The sequence below is a fragment of the Agelaius phoeniceus genome, chromosome 3 (genome assembly GCF_051311805.1).
Source record: "Agelaius phoeniceus isolate bAgePho1 chromosome 3, bAgePho1.hap1, whole genome shotgun sequence".
In the NCBI taxonomy this organism is placed as follows: Eukaryota; Metazoa; Chordata; class Aves; order Passeriformes; family Icteridae; genus Agelaius; species Agelaius phoeniceus.
Window position 1 is genome coordinate 1,375,123 of NC_135267.1, and position 20,410 is coordinate 1,395,532.

Here is a 20,410-nt window from a genome sequence, read left to right on the forward strand (position 1 = left end):
TAAATGACCTTTTTTCCTATTCCATGTTTTCTGAGGAGGGAAAAATGGATTTATCCCTTCCAACCACTCCCTTCCCTCTTGGTGCTCTCCTTGTGGATTCTTTCCGATATTCCGGACTCTGTTTTCCCTGGAATGTCGTTTTTTATGGATAAATCCATGGAAAAGTTGCCTTCCAAGCATCCCACGAATAAATAATTCCCAGAGAACGAACCAATCTTTTTTGGCTCTTGGTTATCCTTGGAAAAGTTTCCAAGGGTGCGAGGTATTCCCAAGATTCTCCTGGATGTGTTTTGGATCTGAACGTTCCCATTGGATCACCAGCCAAAATTCCATGATCCTTCCTGGATAAGCAATACCCTGCTAAGGGATTAATGAATCACTTAATAAGCAGAAGCTTAATTAATTAATTAATGATCCCATTACTGCTTTTATCCCAGGTGCAAATTCCTCCCTTTTATCCAAGTCTTGGATTCCAGAAGGCTCCAGGGAATCCTAGAACCCATTTCCAGAGGGGCTCCGGGAGAGCTGGGATTGGGGCAAGGGCTGGAGGGAGCCAGGGAATGGCTTCCAGTGGGAAAGGGGAGCTTGGGATGCTGGGATCCTGGGAAGGGATTCCTGGCTGGGCTGGGATTCCCAGAGAATCCCTGGCAGTGTCCAAGGGTGGATTTGGAGCACCCTGGGATGGTGGGAATTGTCCCTGGGATCATGGGATTGAAGGTCCATGGATCCCATCTCAAACCATTCCGGGATTCTGGAATCAAGGACACTCAGGATCCATCCCGAGGGATTTTTATGGAATTCGGGGATGGAAAAGGGAAGGGAGACCCTTCCTGGAGTCCCCAATTCCCAGTGAAGCCCCTGGATCCCAAAATTCCTTCTCAAGGAGGAATCGGGATGGGGCTGGATCCAACGCCAGGCTGGGAGAGCAGCTGGGAATGTGCAGCTGGATCGGGGGAGGATCCAGGGAATCCTTGGAGCCTTTTCCAGAGGGAAAGGAGAGCTGGGATTGGGGCAAGGGCTGGAGGGAGCCAGGGAATGGCTTCCAGTGGGAAAGGGGAGCTTGGGATGCTGGGATCCTGGGAAGGGATTCCCGGCTGGGCTGGGATTCCCAGAGAATCCCTGGGGGTATCCAAGGAAAGGTTGGATCACCCTGGGATAATGGAAGGCATCAATGGGAGAAAAAGAATTCCCCAAATCCTCGTTCCTCCGGATTCCCAAGGCCGTGGAATGGGATCATCCTGGAATCCTGGAGTGGTTTGGGTGGGAGGGGACCTCAAAGCCCACCCCATTCCACGGACAGGGACACCTCCCACCATCCCGGGTTTTTCAGGAAGTGTGGATGGATCCATGTCCTCTTTTCCTGCCCCACTTGGACACCACGGGAATCCCAGCTGCACCCACAGGGAAGCCCAGACCCCTTTCCCTGGATTTGTCTGATCCCACACCCATGGGAATCACCCATCCTCAAAGATTCCCAGGATCAGGGAGGATCCTGGGATCTCCTTATCCCGGATCAGAGAGGATTGGACACTTTGGACCCTCTGGAATGCTGCTCCTGAATTTTGTTCCCATTTTCTGGTGGAAAAAGGACGGGAGAGGAACATTCCCATTGCTTCTTCCATGGAGCTGGAGCAGGAATTCCCAGGATTTCCTCCTGACCCTGAGCAACGGATTTTTTTTTTTTTTTTTGCCTATTCCATGGATATTCCACGGATGGATGATCCCACCTCATATCCAGCTCTTTCCCAGTTTCCTCCCCTCCCAGCACACGGATGGAATTGGGATCCAACTCCCAGCTCCAGGTCTGGGACGGGAAAATTTCATGGGATGAGTTTGGAACTCCCAAATTTTGGGGAACGGGGAGGGAGGGGGAACAGCCCAGCCTCCCACCCTAATTCCCTCCTTTTCCCAACAGTGGGATGCCCCAATCCCGAAAAAAAAAAAAAAACCACACGGGAAGCACCGCAGGGATCATGGAAACCAAAGGAAAGGCCAAGGCAGTTTTATTTACATCCGTAGTGTACAAAAAAAAGGACAGCTCGTGCCACAATCCGTCCCCGATCCCGTTTTTCCCCCTTTTCCCCAGGGTTCTCCCCGGGGCTCCGGGTCGGAGCTCGGAATGTCTTACCCGGACACGGCGGAGACCCAAACCCTTCGTTCGCACCCGGGCTGGAATTCTGGGGGGAGCTGCAGCACTGGGAAGTGCTTCCAGCAGCTGGGAGTGCAGGGAATTCCCACCCCGTCCCCTGGAAAATCCAATCCTTCCTTCTCTCCGCCCTTCCTGGAGGCAGAGAATCCCCCCGGGAATGGCGGCAGCTCCCAAAAAAAGCATCTCCTGGAATACTGAGGAGGTTTCCCACCCTCCCTGGTGTCACCAGGAGGTGCCACCGCGTGTCCCCAAAGGGTTCCCATGGATATTTTTCCCTGCTCTCCGCAGGGCTCCGTCCCACCTCCAGCTTTTTCCCTGAATTTTCCCTCATTCCCTTCCACCGTGGTCTCCACAGCCCCGCCCTGGCTTCTCCCGCTGCTCCATCTCCGGGAGCCGATGGTTTTCCAGCTGGAAAAGGGGGGGGGTTTCCACCCAAGAATTCCCAGTGGGATGGCGAATTCCCATTTTTTTGGGAGGCTCTTACTAAAAAAGCTTCTTTGGGAATTCACGGGGCTTTCCAATGTCACCCCTTGGGAAGGACCATGGGCGTCTCCAGCAGCTGGGAAAAAACCTTTGGAGCCAAGGGAATTTCACTCCCTGACCACTTCCAATGGTGGCGGTGGGTAAAAAAAATTTCTCCCCCTTCCCAAAACGGTGCTGGAAGGGCAAAAAAATCCAGGAAGAGATCCCAAATCCGGGCGGGAGCAAGGGAGGGAGGGAGGGACACCAAGAGATGCCGCAGCCCACGGATGGGATGGGATGGGATGGGATGGGATGGGATGGGATGGGATGGGATGGGATGGGATGGGATGGGATTGGACGGAGAAGACTCCGGAGGGATTCCCGCCCGCCCCGCCTGCCCAGCACCAAATTAAAGTCACACACGACGCACATTTCCCACAATTCCCGCCCCACCCGCTCCGCATTCCCGGGATTTGCCCCGGGCATCACCTCCTCATGTCCCCTCCGGACCTGGCTGACGGGGAGGGACCCACGCTGGGGTGGGCATCCCGAAATTCCCGCCCTCATCCCTTTCCCTCCCCACCCTCCCCCGGAACGACGACGACGACGACTCCGATGGCTTCACCCCCTCAACTCGTCACATCCACGAACAAAGAAAGCAGAGGAACGTCCACCATTCCCACACCATTCCGACCTTGGAGCTGCCTGGAAGCCTCCGGCACCTCCCCGGAGCTGTCAGTCCGAGCAGAGCCTCTTTACCTGGAGGCTTCTTCCTTGAGCTCCTTGTTTTTCCTCACTTCTTCCGCGTGTTTGTCCTGTGGGATCGGGAAGGAGGAGGGGGAGGAGGAGGAAGAGGAGGAGGAAGGAGGAGGAGGAGGAGGAGGAGGAGGAGGGGAACACGCGTTAGCCGGGTTCCAGGATTCCGGGATCCCCACGGACAGCGGCTCCGGAGGGGTTGAAGGCACGAGGTTCATCCCAAGCGTCCTCTCCTCCCCTGGGGTCACTTTAGGGGCTGCTGGTGGCACTTGGGGACACTTTGTCCTCGCCCTCTGGCTACGAGGGAGACGTCAACCGTCCCGGGAAGCCCCATGGAGCTGGGATTGGCTGGGATTTTCCGGCATTATCTGGCGCTCTCCGCCTCTGCCCCAACGGAGGCGCTCGGAGAAGGGCCCTGGGCGGGCTCCGGATGTTTTGGAGGGAGCTGGAGGTGGTGAGGGTGGGATTTTCCGTGCGGAGGTTGGGAACAGACCTGATTCGGGAGAGAGAAGAGGGCTGGAAGGGTGGGAATGGCTCCCAGCACGGAGCTGGGGAGCTGCCGGATCCGTGGGAAGGGACACGGGGGGAGATCCGCCAGCCCGGAGGTGGGAAAAGTGCGAGGGGAGCGGCGGGGATGGGGCTGGGATGGAATTTCCAGAGAAATTTGGGAAATCCTGGAAATTGGGGCTGCCCCTGGATCTCTGGAAGTGTCCAAGGAAAGGTTGGATGGGGCTTGGAGAAACCTGGGATAGTCCAAGGAAAGGTTGGAGCAACCTGGGATGGTCCAAGGAGAGGTTGGACAGGGCTTGGAGAAACCTGGGATAGTCCAAGAAAGGGTTGAGCAACCTGGGATAGTCCAAGGACAGATTGGATGGGGCTTGGAGCAACCTGGGATAGTCCAAGGAAAGGTTGGAGAAACCTGGGATGGTCCAAGGAGAGGTTGGATGGGGCTTGGAGCAACCTGGGATAGTCCAAGGAAAGGTTGGAGCAACCTGGGATGGTCCAAGGAGATGTTGGACGGGGCTTGGAGAAACTTGGGATAGTCCAAGGAAAGGTTGGAGCAACCTGGGATAGTCCAAGGAGAGGTTGGATGAGGTTTGGAGAAATCTGGAATAGTCCAAGGAAAGGTTGGACTGGGTTTGGAGCAACCTGGGATCATCCTAGGAAAGGTTGGATGGGGCTTGGAGAAACTTGGGATAGTCCAAGGAGAGGTTGGAGCAACCTGGGATAGTCCAAGGAGAGGTTGGACAGGGCTTGGAGCAACCTGGGCTAGTCCAAGGAAAGGTTGGAGCAGCCTGGGATGGTCCAAGGAGAGGTTGGATGGGGCTTGGAGAAACTTGGGATAGTCCAAGGAAAGGTTGGAGCAACCTGGGATAGTCCAAGGAAAGGTTGGACGGGGCTTGGAGAAACTTGGGATAGTCCAAGGAAAGGTTGGAGCAACCTGGGATAGTCCAAGGAAAGGTTGGACTGGGCTTGGAGCAACCTGGGATCATCCTAGGAAAGGTTGGATGGGGCTTGGAGAAACCTGGGATAGTCCAAGGAGAGGTTGGATGGGGCTTGGAGAAACTTGGGATAGTGGAAGGTGCCGGGGGTAGAACTGGATGATCCTAAAGGTCCCTTCCAACCCAACCATCCCAGGATTCTACAATTCCTGGGATTCTGAGTCCCGCCTCGGTGGGACATGGGAAAAGGAAGGGCTTTGCTTGTCCATGGACAAGACCCAGATCCCAACTCTCCGACCTCTCCCAAGCCTACGGATCCACCCGGGCAGGATTCCCTCCCCAATCCCAGTGGATCGCTGAGCTTGGGTGGGAAGGGACGCGGGACCCCCAGGAGCCACCATTATCCCGAATATCCCGACTCATCCCGACCCCTTTTCCCGGCGCCCACCTTCTCCTGGAGGCGCTCCAGCATGGCCGCCAGGTGGGCCTCGCGGTTCTCCTTGTTGGATTCCATCTTCTGCGCCAGCTTCTCCTTGGCCATCTTGATGAAGTTGTTGTTCTCCTCGATGGCCTTCTGGATCACTTCCCGCTCGTGTTCCCGCTTTTCCGCCAGGTGCTTCAGCAGCTCCGCCTCCTGGTACTGGGAGAGCGGGCGGGCATTCCCGGGATAAAGTCACCTCTTCCCAAAAAAACGGGGGAACCCAAAAAAACCCAGGGTGGGGGAATTCACCCACCTTCCTCCTCTCCTCCGCCGCTTCCAGCTTCTTCTGGATCTCCTCCAGGGAAGGGTCGCGGCGCCGGGGCAGGGAGGCGTTGAATTCCGGGATTCCGTCGAAGGACGGGGGCTTCAGGATGACCTCGAAGGACTGGCCCGAGGTGCGCTTGTTGAGCTCGATCACTTCCATGTCGGAGATGACGCACCAGGTCAGATCCACCGTGTCTGGGTTGGGGGGGAAAGGGGGCGTGGGATGAGGGACGAGGAATTCCCATTGCCGGGATTTCTGCACCCCCGTGGGAAGCCGATTCTGCCATCCCTGAGTTTCACCAAGGTTTAGCCCAAAAAGCATCCCTGGGGTTCAGGGATGTGGGAAGTGGGGGTAAAATATCTGGGATTCCCATGGATGGGGCTGAGGTGGGAATATTTGGGAGAGCTGAGGGGTTGGGAATGTTCCTGAATCTCCATCTCTCCCTGCATTGGGAATTGGGAATGGGATCATGATCCCTTTTCCAGTGTGGATCCTCCTGGATAACCTGGAAGAGCCCCCCAAGGGCTCTGGACATGGATTGGGATGAATCACCTGGAGCTGAAAAATACAGATACGGGATGAAGGGATAAAGGGCTCGTGGATCCTCTCTGGATCCCAACCCATCCATGGGAATTTCTGGGAGAGCTGAGGGTTGGGAATGTCCCTGTCTCTCCATCTCTCCCAGGAATGGGACCATGATCCCATTCCCTGGATAACCTGGAAGAGCCTCCCAAGGCTCTTCCATGGCCTCTGGACATGGATTGGGATGAATCACCTGGAGCTGAAAAATAAGGATTTTACGTTCCGGGATGAAGGAATGAAGGCCTGCTGGATCCCAACCCATCCATGGGGTCAGGTTGGGAATATTTGGGAGAGCTGAGGGGTTGGGAATGTCCCTGTCTCTCCATGTGTCCCTGCTTTGGGAATTGGGAATGGGATCACAATCCCTTTTCCAGTGTGGATCCTCCTGGATAACCTGGAAGAGCCCCCCTAAGGCTCTTCCATTGCCTCTGGATTGGGATGAATCACCTGGAGCTGAAAAATACGGATACAGGGTGAGGGAATGAGGACCTCCCAGAGCTCCTCTGGATCCCAACCCATCCCTGGGACTGGGTTTGGAATATTTGGGAGAGCTGAGGGTTGGGAATGTTCCTGAATCTCCATCTCTCCCTGCTTTGGGAAGTGGGAATGGGACCATGATCCCTTTTCCAGTGCAGATCCTCCTGGATAACCTGGAGGAACCTTCCAAGATTCTTCTATGGCCTCTGGACATGGATTGGGATGAATCACCTGGAGCTGAAAAACAGGGATACGGGATGAAGGGATGAAGAGCTCCCAGAGCTCCTCTGGATCCCAACTCATCCATGGAGCTGAGCTGTGGATTTTTGGGAGAGCTGAGAGTTGGGAATGTTCCTATCTCTCCATGTGTCCCTGCTTTGGGAAGTGGGAATGGGACCATGATCCCTTTTCCAGTCCTGATCCTCCTGGATAACCTGGAAGAGCCCGCCAAGGCTCTGGACATGGATTGGGATGAATCACCTGGAGCTGAAAAATATGGATTTTACGTTCCAAGATGAAGGAATGAAGCCCTGCTGGATCCCAACCCATCCATGGGGTCAGGTTGGGAATATTTGGGAGAGCTGAGGGTTTGGAATGTCCCTGTCTCTCCATGTGTCCCTGCTTTGGGAAGTGGGAATGGGATCATGATCCCTTTTCCAGTGTGGATCCTCCTGGATAACCTGGAGGAGCCCGCCAAGGCTCTGGACATGGATTGGGATGAATCACCTGGAGCTGAAAAATACGGATATGGATGAAGGGATAATCCTGGAGCCTGCCTGGATCCCAACCCATCCATGGGGCTGAGGTGGGAATATTTGGGAGATCTGAGGGTTTGGAATGTCCCTGTCTCTCCATGTGTCCCTGCTTTGGGAATTGGGAATGGGACCATGATCCCTTTTCCAGTGTGGATCCTCCTGGATAACGTGGAGGAGCCCCCCAAGGTTCTGGACATGGATTGGGATGAATCACCTGGAGCTGAAAAATATGGATTTTACGTTCCAGGATGAAGGAATGAAGCCCTGCTGGATCCCAACCCATCCCTGGGGTCGGGTTGGGAATATTTGGGAGATCTGCGGGAGCTGCCCAAGCCCCTCCAGATCCCAACCCAGCCTTGTGCTGAATTCCCAGCAAACTCCAGAGCTGCTGTGCCCCAGGGTGACCCTGCTGGTGCCGAGGAGGGGTTGGATCCCGCCAGAAATCCCGGAATTCCCGGGGTTGGGAAGGGGGTCCCACCTTCGTAGGCGTAGGTCGGCTTGTTGAGGGGATCCGAGAGGAAACAGGAGCAGAAGAGGGAGACGAGGGGCAGCTCCTTCATCTTCTCCTTGTAGGCTGGGAAGAGACGACGGCATCGGGATCAGAATTCCAAGTGGGATCAGAGGGATGGAAGGGCCAGGGAAGGAAGGAAAATGGGATGGAGGGAATTCCAAGTAGGATCAGAGGGATGGAAGGGCCAGGGAAGGGGTTGGGATAGGGGAAAAATGGGATGGAGGGAATTCCAAGTGGGATCAGAGGGATGGAAGGGTTGGGATGGGGGAAAATGGGATGGAGGGAATTCTAAGTGGGATCAGAGGGATGGAAGGGCCAGGGAAGGAAGGAAAATGGGATGGAGGGAATTCCAAGGGTCAGGGAAGTTTTGGGATAGGGGTCAGTGGAATGAGGGGGCTGCCATGTATTAGGAAAAGTTTGGGATTGCGGTCAGTGGGATGAGGGAGGCTCCGCGTGCCAGGGAAAGGGTTGGGATGGGGGAAAAGGGATGGAGGGATTTCCAAGGGTCAGGGAAGGGATGGGATTGGGATCAGAGGGATGGGGGAATTCCACATTCCAGGAAAGGGATGGGATTGGGATTAGGGGGAAGAGGGAATTCCATGTGCCAGGAAAGGGATCAGGATCAGAGAGCTGGGGGAATTTCCACATTCCAGGAAAGGGATGGGATCGGGATCAGAGTGATGGAGGAAATTCCAAATTCCAGGGAAGGGATGGGATCGGGATCAGAGGGATGGAGGAAATTCCAAATTCCAGGGAAAGGATGGGATCGGGATCAGAGGGATTGGGAATTTCCACATCCCATGGAAAGGATGGGATTGGGATCAGAGGGATTGGGAATTTCCACATTCCAGGAAAGGGATGGGATCGGGATCAGAGGAATGGGGGAAATTCCAAGTTCCAGGGAAAGGGATGGAATCAGGATCAGAAGGATGGGGGAATTCCACGTTCCAGGAAAGGGATGGGATTGGGATCAGAGGGATTGGGAATTTCAAGTTCCAGGAAAGGGATGGGATCGGGATCAGAGGAATGGGGGAAATTCCAAATTCCAGGAAAGGGATGGGATCGGGATCAGAGGGATTGGGAATTTCCACATCCCATGGAAAGGATTGGGATGGGGATGGCAGCCAGCCCCAAACATTCCAAGCAGGATGAGCTGAGGATCCCAGACGTGCAAAGGGAAAACTCGGGAATGGCCCGGGATTGTCCCGGGCTGTCGATCCCAGTTTGTCACCACCGGGATGGGATTGGGGAGCATTCCAGGGTCGGGATGACACCTTGGGATGGGATTGGGGAGCATTCCAGGGTGGGGATGACACCTTGGGATGGGTTTGGGGAGCATTCCAGGGTTGGGATGACAGCCCAGGATGGGATTGGGGAGCATTCCAGGGTCGGGATGACACCTTGGGATGGGATTGGGGAGCATTCCAGGGTCGGGATGACACCTTGGGATGGGTTTGGGGAGCATTCCAGGGTCGGAATGACACCTTGGGATGGGATTGGGGAGCGTTCCGGGGTCGGGATGACACCTTGGGATGGGTTTGGGGAGCATTGAAGGGTCGGGATGACACCTTGGGATGGGATTGGGGAGAATTCCAGGGTGGGGATGACACCTTGGGATGGGTTTGGAGAGCATTCCAGGGTGGGGATGACACCTTGGGATGGGATTGGGGAGCATTCCAGGGTCGGGATGACACCTTGGGATGGGATTGGGGAGCATTCCAGGGTCGGGATGACACCTTGGGATGGGATTGGGGAGCATTCCAGGGTCGGGATGACACCTTGGGATGGGATTGGGGAGCATTCCAGGGTCGGGATGACACCTTGGGATGGGTCTGGGGAGCATTCCAGGGTCAGGATGACACCTTGGGATGGGTTTGGGGAGCATTCCAGGGTGGGGATGACACCTTGGGATGGGATTGGGGAGCATTCCAGGGTCGGAATGACACCTTGGGATGGGATTGGGGAGCGTTCCGGGGTTGGGATGACACCTTGGGATGGGATTGGGGAGCATTGAAGGGTCGGGATGACACCTTGGGATGGGATTGGGGAGAATTCCAGGGTTGGGATGACACCTTGGGATGGGTTTGGGGAGCATTCCAGGGTTGGGATGACACCTTGGGATGGGATTGGGGAGCATTCCAGGGTGGGGATGACACCTTGGGATGGGTTTGGGGAGCATTCCAGGGTCAGGATGACAGCCCGGGATGGGTTTGGGGAGCATTCCAGGGTTGGGATGACACCTTGGGATGGGATTGGGGAGCGTTCCGGGGTCGGGATGACACCTTGGGATGGGATTGGGGAGCATTGAAGGGTCGGGATGACACCTTGGGATGGGATTGGGGAGAATTCCAGGGTTGGGATGACACCTTGGGATGGGTTTGGGGAGCATTCCAGGGTTGGGATGACACCTTGGGATGGGTTTGGGGAGCATTCCAGGGTGGGGATGACACCTTGGGATGGGTTTGGGGAGCATTCCAGGGTCGGGATGACAGCCCGGGATGGGATTGGGGAGCATTCCAGGGTTGGGATGACACCTTGGGATGGGTTTGGGGAGCATTCCAGGGTGGGGATGACACCTTGGGATGGGTTTGGGGAGCATTCCAGGGTCAGGATGACACCTTGGGATGGGTTTGGGGAGCATTGAAGGGTCGGGATGACACCTTGGGATGGGTTTGGGGAGCATTCCAGGGTGGGGATGACACCTTGGGATGGGTTTGGGGAGCATTCCAGGGTCGGGATGACACCTTGGGATGGGTTTGGGGAGCATTCCAGGGTGGGGATGACACCTTGGGATGGGATTGGGGAGCATTCCAGGGTCGGGATGACAGCCCGGGATGGGTTTGGGGAGCATTCCAGGGTCGGGATGACACCTTGGGATGGGATTGGGGAGCATTCCAGGGTCGGGATGACACCTTGGGATGGGTTTGGGGAGCATTCCAGGGTGGGGATGACACCTTGGGATGGGTTTGGGGAGCATTCCAGGGTGGGGATGACACCTTGGGATGGGTTTGGGGAGCATTCCAGGGTGGGGATGACACCTTGGGATGGGTTTGGGGAGCACTCCAGGGTCGGGATGACACCTTGGGATGGGTTTGGGGAGCATTCCAGGGTTGGGATGACGGCCCGGGATGGGTTTGGGGAGCATTCCAGGGTCGGGATGACACCTTGGGATGGGATTGGGGAGCATTCCAGGGTGGGGATGACACCTTGGGATGGGTTTGGGGAGCATTCCAGGGTGGGGATGACACCTTGGGATGGGTTTGGGGAGCACTCCAGGGTCGGGATGACACCTTGGGATGGGTTTGGGGAGCACTCCAGGGTCAGGATGACACCTTGGGATGGGTTTGGGGAGCATTCCAGGGTCGGGATGACGCCTTGGGATGGGTTTGGGGAGCACTCCAGGGTCAGGATGACAGCCCAGGATGGGTTTGGGGAGCATTCCAGGGTCGGGATGACACCTTGGGATGGGTTTGGGGAGCATTCCGGGGTTGGGATGACACCTTGGGATGGGATTGGGGAGCATTCCAGGGTGGGGATGACAGCCCAGGATGGGATTGGGGAGCATTCCAGGGTCGGGATGACACCTTGGGATGGGATTGGGGAGCGTTCTGGGGTCAGGATGACACCTTGGGATGGGATTGGGGAGCATTCCAGGGTGGGGATGACACCTTGGGATGGGATTGGGGAGCATTCCAGGGTCGGGATGACACCTTGGGATGGGATTGGGGAGCGTTCTGGGGTCAGGATGACACCTTGGGATGGGTTTGGGGAGCATTCCAGGGTCGGGATGACGCCTTGGGATGGGTTTGGGGTGCCGAGGATGGGGGTGAGGGGTTAGGGGGGGTGTTTGGGGTGGCGTACCGGCCAGAGTCATGGCGAGGAAATCCTTGGAATTCTGCAGGAAAAGCGATCCTGGGCCTGCGGAGGGAAGGAAGGGATCGGGTCAGCAGTGAGGTCCTGGGAATGGGATGGTGGGATGGAGGGATGGAATTATGGGATATAGGGATAATGGGATGGGATATAGGGATGATGGGATGGGATAGGATGGGATGGGACGATGGGAAGAGATGGGATGATTTGGGATTTGGATGGGATGGGATAATGGGACAGGAACACACTGGAGTAATGGGATTGTGTGGAATGGGATGGGATAACGGGATGGAATAACGGGATGGGATGGGATAAGGGGATGGGATGGGATAATGGGATAATGGGATAAGGGGATGGGATAATGGGGTGGGATGGGATGGGATGGGATAATGGGGTGGGATGAGATGATTTGGGATGGGAATGCACTGGGATACTGGGATGGGATAATGGGATGAGGATGGGATAGAATAATGGGATAGGAATGCAGTGGGATAATGGATGGGATGGGATGATTTGGAATGGGATGGGATAACGGGATGGGATTACAGGATGGGATAATGGAATGGGATGGGATAATGGGACAGGAACACACTTGAGTGATGGGATTGTGTGGGATGGGATAAGGGGATGGGATGGGATAGGATAATGGAATAGGAATGCAATGGGATAATGGATGGGATGGGATGATTAGGAATGGGATGGGATAACAGGATGGGATAATGGGATGGGATAACGGGATGGGATAACAGGATGGGATGGCATGGGATAAGGGGATGGGATGGGATGGGATGGGATAATGGGATAGGATAACGGGATGGGAAAACGGGATGGGATGGGATGGGATAATGGGACAGGAACACACTTGAGTGATGGGATTGTGTGGGATGGGATAAGGGGATGGGATGGGATAATGGGATGGGATGGGATAGGATAATGGGATAGGAATGCAGTGGGATAATGGATGGGATGGGATGATTTGGAATGGGATGGGATAATGGGATGGGATTACAGGATGGGATAATGGGATGGGATAATGGGACAGGAACACACTTGAGTGATGGGATTGTGTGGGATGGGATAAGGGGATGGGATGGGATAATGGGATGGGATGGGATAGGAATGCAGTGGGATAATGGATGGGATGGGATGATTTGGAATGGGATGGGATAACGGGATGGGATAACGGGATGGGATGGGATGGGATAATGGGACAGGAACACACTTGAGTGATGGGATTGTGTGGGATGGGATAATGGGATGGGATGGGATGATTTGGGATGGGATGGGATGGGATAATGGGATGGGATGATTTGGGATGGGATGAGTTGGGATGGAATGATGGGAAAGGATGGGATGGGATGGGATGGGATGGGATGGGATGGGATGGGATGGGATGGGATGGGATGGGATGGGATGGGATGGGATGGGACGGGGTGATTTGGGATGGGATAATGGGACAGGAACACACCGGCGTGACGGGATGGGATGGGATGGGTGCACACCGGGATGACGGACACATCCTGTGGGATATTCCTGCCACACTCCGCCCTTCCCAGCTCCACATTCCCAACCCACACGTGCGAGGACACGTGCCGGGAGCCACACACGGACACACCTGGACACACCTGGACACAGCTGGACACACCTGGACCCCTCCCAAATTCCCCCTCCGATTCCCCCCACTCGTGTCCCAACATTCCCAGCCCTCAGCTCCCCCCTTCCCATTGCTCCAGGATCCTCTCCTGCATCCCACTGGGATCATCCCCGGGATCTCCAGGACCCCCACCCACCCCCAGGGCTTGGAATGGGAATTGGGAATGCTGAAAACCAGGATAATCCAGGCTGTCCCCCATTCCTGGGGTTTTAGGGTGTGGAAATGTGGAAACGCCCTTCCAAAGCACGGAACGAGGTGGGATTTGGGGATTATTCCCAGATTTTGATCCCCAAATCCCTCCTGCAAAACAGGGATCCTTAAATCCCCGCAGCTCCCGAGGGAATGAGCATTCCAGGGCTGCGCCATGCCCCACCCATCCCGATAAATTCCCAGCCCTCCTTCCCAAATCCTGCTGGGAATCCCAAAAATAACCTGGCTGCAGCTTCCAGAGGCTGCTGGGAGGAGGTGGGAACAGGGAGAAAATCTGGGAAATATCCAGCTGGGATCCACTTTTCCAGACAGGGCTTGGGTGGGGATGGATTCCTGGGTTCTGGTTATCCATGGATAACCCAGCTGGAAGCCATTCCCTGGCTCTGGCATTCCCACCCCAAATCCGGCTTTTCCCTGGGATCCGCCGGCATTCCGTGCCCGCTCCCCGGCCCTCACGTGGCGTTCCCACGGGATGAAACGTGGGGATCGCCCACCAGGGCCGGAACGGGTGGGAAACGGGATCCATCCCTATGGATACGGCGGGATGGGAGGGGAGTGGCCCAGCCCCGTTCCTGCCTGGGTTGGAGACGATTTTCCAGGGGGTTGGAGGAGGGAATTCCTTCCCTGCCCCGTTCCCCAGTGGGAGCGGGCTGTGGTAGGGGATCTGCTGCTGTCACCCCAAAATCCCGGTGTGGATGGGATGATCCCAATCCTGACCAGGCGATCCCATTCCTGAATGTGTGATCCCATTCCCAGACAGGCGATCCCATTCCTGAATGTGTGATCCCATTCCCAGACAGGCAATCCCATTCCTGAACGTGTGATCCCATTCCTGAACGTGTGATCCCATTCCTGAATGAGCGATCCCATTCCTGAATGTGTGATCCCATTCCCAGACAGGCGATCCCATTCCTGAACATGTGATCCCATTCCTGAACGTGTGATCCCATTCCCAGACAGGCGATCCCATTCCAAACCACGCCATCCTATTCCTGGCTGCACGATCCCATTCCCGACCACACAATCCCATTCCCAAACACGTGATCCCATTCCAAACCACGCCATCCTATTCCTGGCCACATGATCTCATTCCCAGCCACAAAATCCCATTCCCAACCAGGTGATCCCATTCCCAACCACGCTATCCCATTCCCAGCGAAGTGATCCCATTCCCAGCCCCACCATCCCATTCCCGACCACACAATCCCATTCCCAAACACGCCATCCTATTCCTGACCACACAATCCCATTTGTAGCCAGGTGATCCCATTCCCAACCACATGATCCCATTCCCGACCACATGATCCCATTCCTGACCACACAATCCCATTCCCAGCCACGGGATCCCATTCCCAGCCACGGGATCCCATTCCTAGCTGGGTGATCCCACTCCCAACCACACAATCCCAAAATCCCAAACATGCAATCCCATTCCCAGCCCCGCCATCCCATTCCCAACCTCACCATCCTATTCCAAACTACATGATCCTGTTCCCAACCATGGGATCCCATTCCCAGCCACGGGATCCCATTCCCAGCCAGGTGATCCCATTCCCAGGCAGGTGATCCCATTCCCGACCATGCCATCCTATTCCCAACCATACAACCCCATTCCCGACCATGTGATCCCATTTGCAGGCACAAAATCCCAATCTCAACAACACCTTCACATTCCCAGCCAGGTGATCCCATTCCAAACCACGCCGTCCTATTCCTGGCCACACAATCCCATTCCCAACCACACGATCCCATTCCCAGCCATGTGATCCCATTCCCAGCCACGTGATCCCATTCCCAGCCACACCATCCCGCTCCTGACCACACAATCCCATTCCAAACCACGCCATCCCATTCCTGACTACATGATCCCATTCCCAGCCAGGTGATCCCATTCTGAACCATGCAACCCCATTCCAAAACAATCCCATTCCCAACCATGCAATCCCATTCCTGGCCACACAATCCCATTCCCAACCACATGATCCCATTCCAAACCACGCCGTCCTATTCCTGACCACCAAATCCCATTCCCAGCCACACAATCCCATTCCCAACCTCGTGATCCCATTCCCATTCCAAACCACACCATCCCATTTCCAGCCCCACCATCCCATTCCCAACCACCAAATCCCACTCCCAACCACCAAATCCCATTCCAAACCACCCAATCCCAAAATCCCAGCCCCACCATCCCATTCCCAACCACACCATCCCATTTCCAGCCCCACCATCCCATTCCCAACCACACCATCCCATTTCCAGCCCCACCATCCCATTCCCAACTACACCATCCCATTCCCAACCACCGAATCCCATTCCCAACCACCAAATCCCATTCCCAACCACCAAATCCCATTCCCAAACCACACCATCCCATTCCCAGCCACACCATCCCATTCCAACCACCGAATCCCATTCCCAACCACCAAATCCCATTCCCAAACCACACAATCCCATTCCCAACCACCAAATCCCATTCCAAACCACACAATCCCATTCCCAAACCACACCATCCCATTCCCAGCCACACCATCCCATTCCAAACCACACAATCCCATTCCCAAACCGCGGGATCCCATTCCCAGCCAGCCGCACGTGGCAGGGCGAGGGATCCCGCGGGATCCACCCTCCGCAGAGCTGCCTTCATCCCTCTTCCCACCCTGAATTCCAAGGGAAGGACCCTCCCATCTCCCAGCATCTCCCATCATCTCCCATCTTTTTCCCTGGAAAAAGCATCCACCCATGGATGAAGGAAAAGGGGAAGGGATTTGTGGAGGGGGGGGGGGGGGGTCCCCATTCCCTGCCTGGAAAACCGGGAAGCTCCAGAGGAGGGAAAAATGGGATGGCAGCTCCTTTTCCCTCCCCCCCCACCCCTCATCCCTTTTTTTCCATTTCCCTGGAATAAAAATTCCGGCGGCTGCTTCCACCGGCAGGAATTCCACATTTTTTGGGGGGGGGGGGCTCTGGGTGGGGCCGGCTGCAAAATCCCGGGAATGCTGAAGAGGATCCTCCCAGGATAACAGGGCGAGGGGCTCCCAAAAATCTGGGGCAGGGTGGGGATCCCAGGAATGCGGAGGGAGCGGGGTCCGCCCCGGGAATTTGGGACTCCGAGGATGCTGGGGGCGGGGGGGGGCGAAATCCCGGGATTTTGGGGGGGGTCGGGTGCCCCGAGGATTTTGAGGGTGCAAAATCCCGGGATTTTGGGGGGTTTTGGACCTCGAGGATGCTGGGGGGGGGCAAAATCCCGGGATTTTATGGGGATTCCGGTCCTGTGAGGATTTTGAGGGTGCAGAATCCCAGGATTTCGGGGGGATTTGGTCCCCCGAGGATGCTGGGGGGGGGGTGGGGGGGTGAAATCCCAGGATTTCGGGGGGGTTCGGGCGCCCCAAGGATTTTGAGGGTGCAGAATCCTGGGATTTCAGAGAATTCCGGTCCCCCAGGAATTCTGAGGGTGCAGAATCCCGGGATTTTGGTCCTCCCAAGGATTTTGAGGGTGCAGAATCCCAGGATTTTAGGGGGGGTTCTTGTCCCCCCGAGGATTTCTAAGGGTGCAGAATCCTGGGATTCTGGGGGGCTTTTGGTCCCCCAAGAATTTTGAGGGTGCAGAATCCCAGGATTTGGGGGGGTTTTGGTTCCCCAAGAATTTTGAGGGTGCAGAATTCCGGGATTTGGGGGGGTTCGGGTCCCCCAAGGATTTTGATGGTGCAGAATCCAGGGATTTGGTGGGGGGGGGGGGGGTTTGGTTCCCCGAGGATTTTGAGGGTGCAGAATCCCGGGATTTTAGGGGGGCTCGGGTCCCCCAGGAATGCTGGAATGGGGGTCCCCCCCCTCAGAAATGGGGGTCGCCGAGGATCCCGGGATTTTGGGGAGGGGATCCCCTAAAGGATTCTGGGGGGGATTCTGCGGATCCCCGGAAAATTCTGGGAATTCTGGGAATGCCGGGGGTGCAGAATCCCTCGGGAATTCTGGGGGTGCGGAGACCCCGAGGACGCTGATCCCCCCCCAAACCCAAATTGGGGGGCGGCAGCCGAGGATGAGGATGGGGATGAGGATGAGGATGAGGATGGGGTGGGGAGTGGGGAGGGGGAAATCTCCAAAAGGAAGGGGATAAGGAATTCCAGACAGATGGAAAACGCCCCGGGAAGAGCGGGACCAGCACCCCAAAAGGGATGGGGACACCAGGGGGGGGGACAAAATGGGGACCCCCAGAGCAAAACCGCCGTACACCCGCCCCCTCCACCCCAAACCCATCCAAACCCTCCTGCCCTGAACGGAACCGGCTAAAATTAAAAATTCCCCCCAAAAAATTCACAAAATAGCCCCCCCCAAAAAAATGCCCCCCAAAAAATTCTCCCAAAAAAATGCCAAAAAAATTCCCCCCGCAAAAAAATTCACAAAATAATCCCCAAAAAAATGGCCCCAAAAAATTCCCCAAAAAATTCCAAAAAAATTCCCATCGAATTCCAGCGGGGGCTGCCGGACTCGCCCCACCGCGGTGGTCGCGCTGCTCCTCTCCCCACATCCTTTACGCCCCCCACCCCAAAATCTGCCGCACTTTAACCCCCCCCTATACACACCCCCAAATCCACCCGAACCCTCCTGCCCTGAACGGAACCGGCCGAAATTCCCCCCAAAAAATTCCCATAAAATTCCAGCGGGGGCTGCCGGACTCACCCCACGGCGGCGGTCGCGCTGCTCCTGGCGCTCTCCCGGCTCCTTTAACGCGGCTTTGGAACATCCCGGGCGGGGGGTCCCCAGCGCCCCCCATGACATCATCGCCCGGCCCTCTGATTGGTCGAGAGCCCCGTGCGAATGAGGGCCCCGCCCGGTGACGTCACAGCCCGCAGCTATTTTGGGGGTTGGAGCAGGGAAAGGGGAAAAAAAAAAAGACGGGGGGAAAAAAAGGGATGGGTGGAAAAATTAAGGGATTAAAATAAAAAAAGGGGGTTTTGGGGTGAAAAATGGGGATTTTGGGGGTTGGATTGGAAGGAGGGATGCGGAGCAGGGAGGAGATGGGGGGGACAAAGTGACAAAGGGACACGGAGGGGTTCGGGGCGTCGCGAGGGGGGCGAGTGTCCCTGGTCCCTTTTGTCACATGGTGGGGACATTGGGGTGTCCCCCGAATTTGGGGGGAGGGACAATGGGGTGACACCGATATGGGGGGGACAATGGGGTGATATCGATATGGGGGGGGACAATGGGGTGACATTTCCAGGGTGAGGAACAGTGGGGTGACATCACTATGGGGGGACAATGGGGTGACATCAATGTGGGGGGAGGGACAATGGGGTGACACCGATATGGGGGGGGGACAATGGGGTGATATCGATTTGGGGGGACGATGAGGTGACATCAATGTGGGGGACAGTGGGGTGACATCGATATGGGGGGGGGACAATGGGGTGACATCGATATGGGGGGACAATGGGGTGACATCGATATGGGGGTACAATGGGGTGATATCGATATGGGGGGACAATGGGGTGATATCGATTTGGGGGGGACAATAGGGTGACATCAGTTGGGGGGGCAATGGGGTGACATCGATGTGGGGGGACAATGGGGTGACATTTCCAGGGTGGGGGACAGTGAGGTGACATCGATATGGGGGGACAATGAGGTGACATTAATGTGGGGGGAGGGACAATGGGGTGACATCAGTTGGGGGGGGCAATGGGGTGACATCAATATGGGGGGACAGTGGCGTGACACCGATATGGAGGGGGACAATGGGGTGACATCGATTTGGGGGGACAATGGAGTGACATCAATATAGGGGGACAATGGGGTAACATCAATGTGGGGGACAGTGAGGTGACATCAATATGGGGGGACAATGGGGTGACATCGATATGGGGGGACAGTGGGGTGACATCGATATGGGGGGGGACAATGGGGTGACATCAGTTGGGGGGGGCAATGGGGTGACATCGATGTGGGGGGACAATGGGGTGATATCGATGTGGGGGGACAATGGGGTGACATCGATATGGGGGGGGACAATGGTGTGACATCAGTTGGGGGGGACAATGGGGTGACATCGATATGGGGGGACAAGGGGGTGACATTTCCTGGGTGGGGGACAAAGTGGTGACATCGATATGGGGGGACAATGGGGTGATATCGATTTGGGGGGGACAATGGGGTGACATCAGTTGGGGGGGGGCAATGGGGTGACATCGATGTGGGGGGACAATGGGGTGGCATCAATGTGGGGGACAGTGGGGTGACATCGATATTTGGGGACCATAGGGTGACATCGATATGGGAGAGGGGACAGTGGGGTGACATTTCCAGGGGGGGGGACAAAGTGGTGACGTCGATATGGGGGGACAATGGGGTGATATCAATTTGGGGGACAATGGGGTGACAACTCCAGGGTGGGGGACAATGGGGTGACATGTATAAGATGGGGGACAAAGGGGTGTCCCCATTATCCTGAGGGACAATGAGGTGTCATCTCTAAGACAATGGGGTGACATCTCCAGGATTTTGGGACAATGGGGTGTCCTGTCCATCCTGAGGGACAATGGGGTGACATCTCCAGGATTTGGGGACAATGGGGTGTCCTGTCCATCCTGAGCGATAATGGGGTGACATCTCCAGGATCTGGGGACAATGGGGTGTCCTGTCCATCCTGAGGGACAATGGGGTGACATCTCCAGGATTTGGGGACAATGGGGTGTCCTGTCCATCCTGAGCGATAATGGGGTGACATCTCCAGGATCTGGGGACAATGGGGTGTCCTGTCCATCCTGAGGGACAATGGGGTGACATCTCCAGGATTTGGGGACAA

General features: G+C 56.1%; 1 protein-coding gene across 2 annotated transcripts; it reads right to left on the reverse strand.

The window, feature by feature from the left end:
* Window positions 1–1,971: 1,971 nt before the first annotated feature.
* On the reverse strand, window positions 1,972–18,421 carry STMN4 (stathmin 4). Of its 2 annotated transcripts, none has more exons than XM_077176436.1 (6): window positions 18,289–18,414; window positions 11,742–11,798; window positions 7,848–7,943; window positions 5,544–5,749; window positions 5,258–5,449; window positions 1,972–3,426 (listed from the first exon to the last, which is right to left on the reverse strand). In XM_077176436.1, exons 1-6 carry the CDS (start codon window positions 18,380–18,382, stop codon window positions 3,367–3,369), a joined length of 705 nt encoding a protein of 234 aa, XP_077032551.1. In that variant the 5' UTR covers window positions 18,383–18,414; the 3' UTR covers window positions 1,972–3,366. The 2 variants fall into 2 exon arrangements, with proteins under 2 accessions (XP_077032551.1, XP_077032550.1); XM_077176435.1 differs by lacking the exon at window positions 1,972–3,426 and adding an exon at window positions 3,433–3,860 and having other exon boundaries at window positions 18,289–18,421.
* Window positions 18,422–20,410: the final 1,989 nt, after the last annotated feature.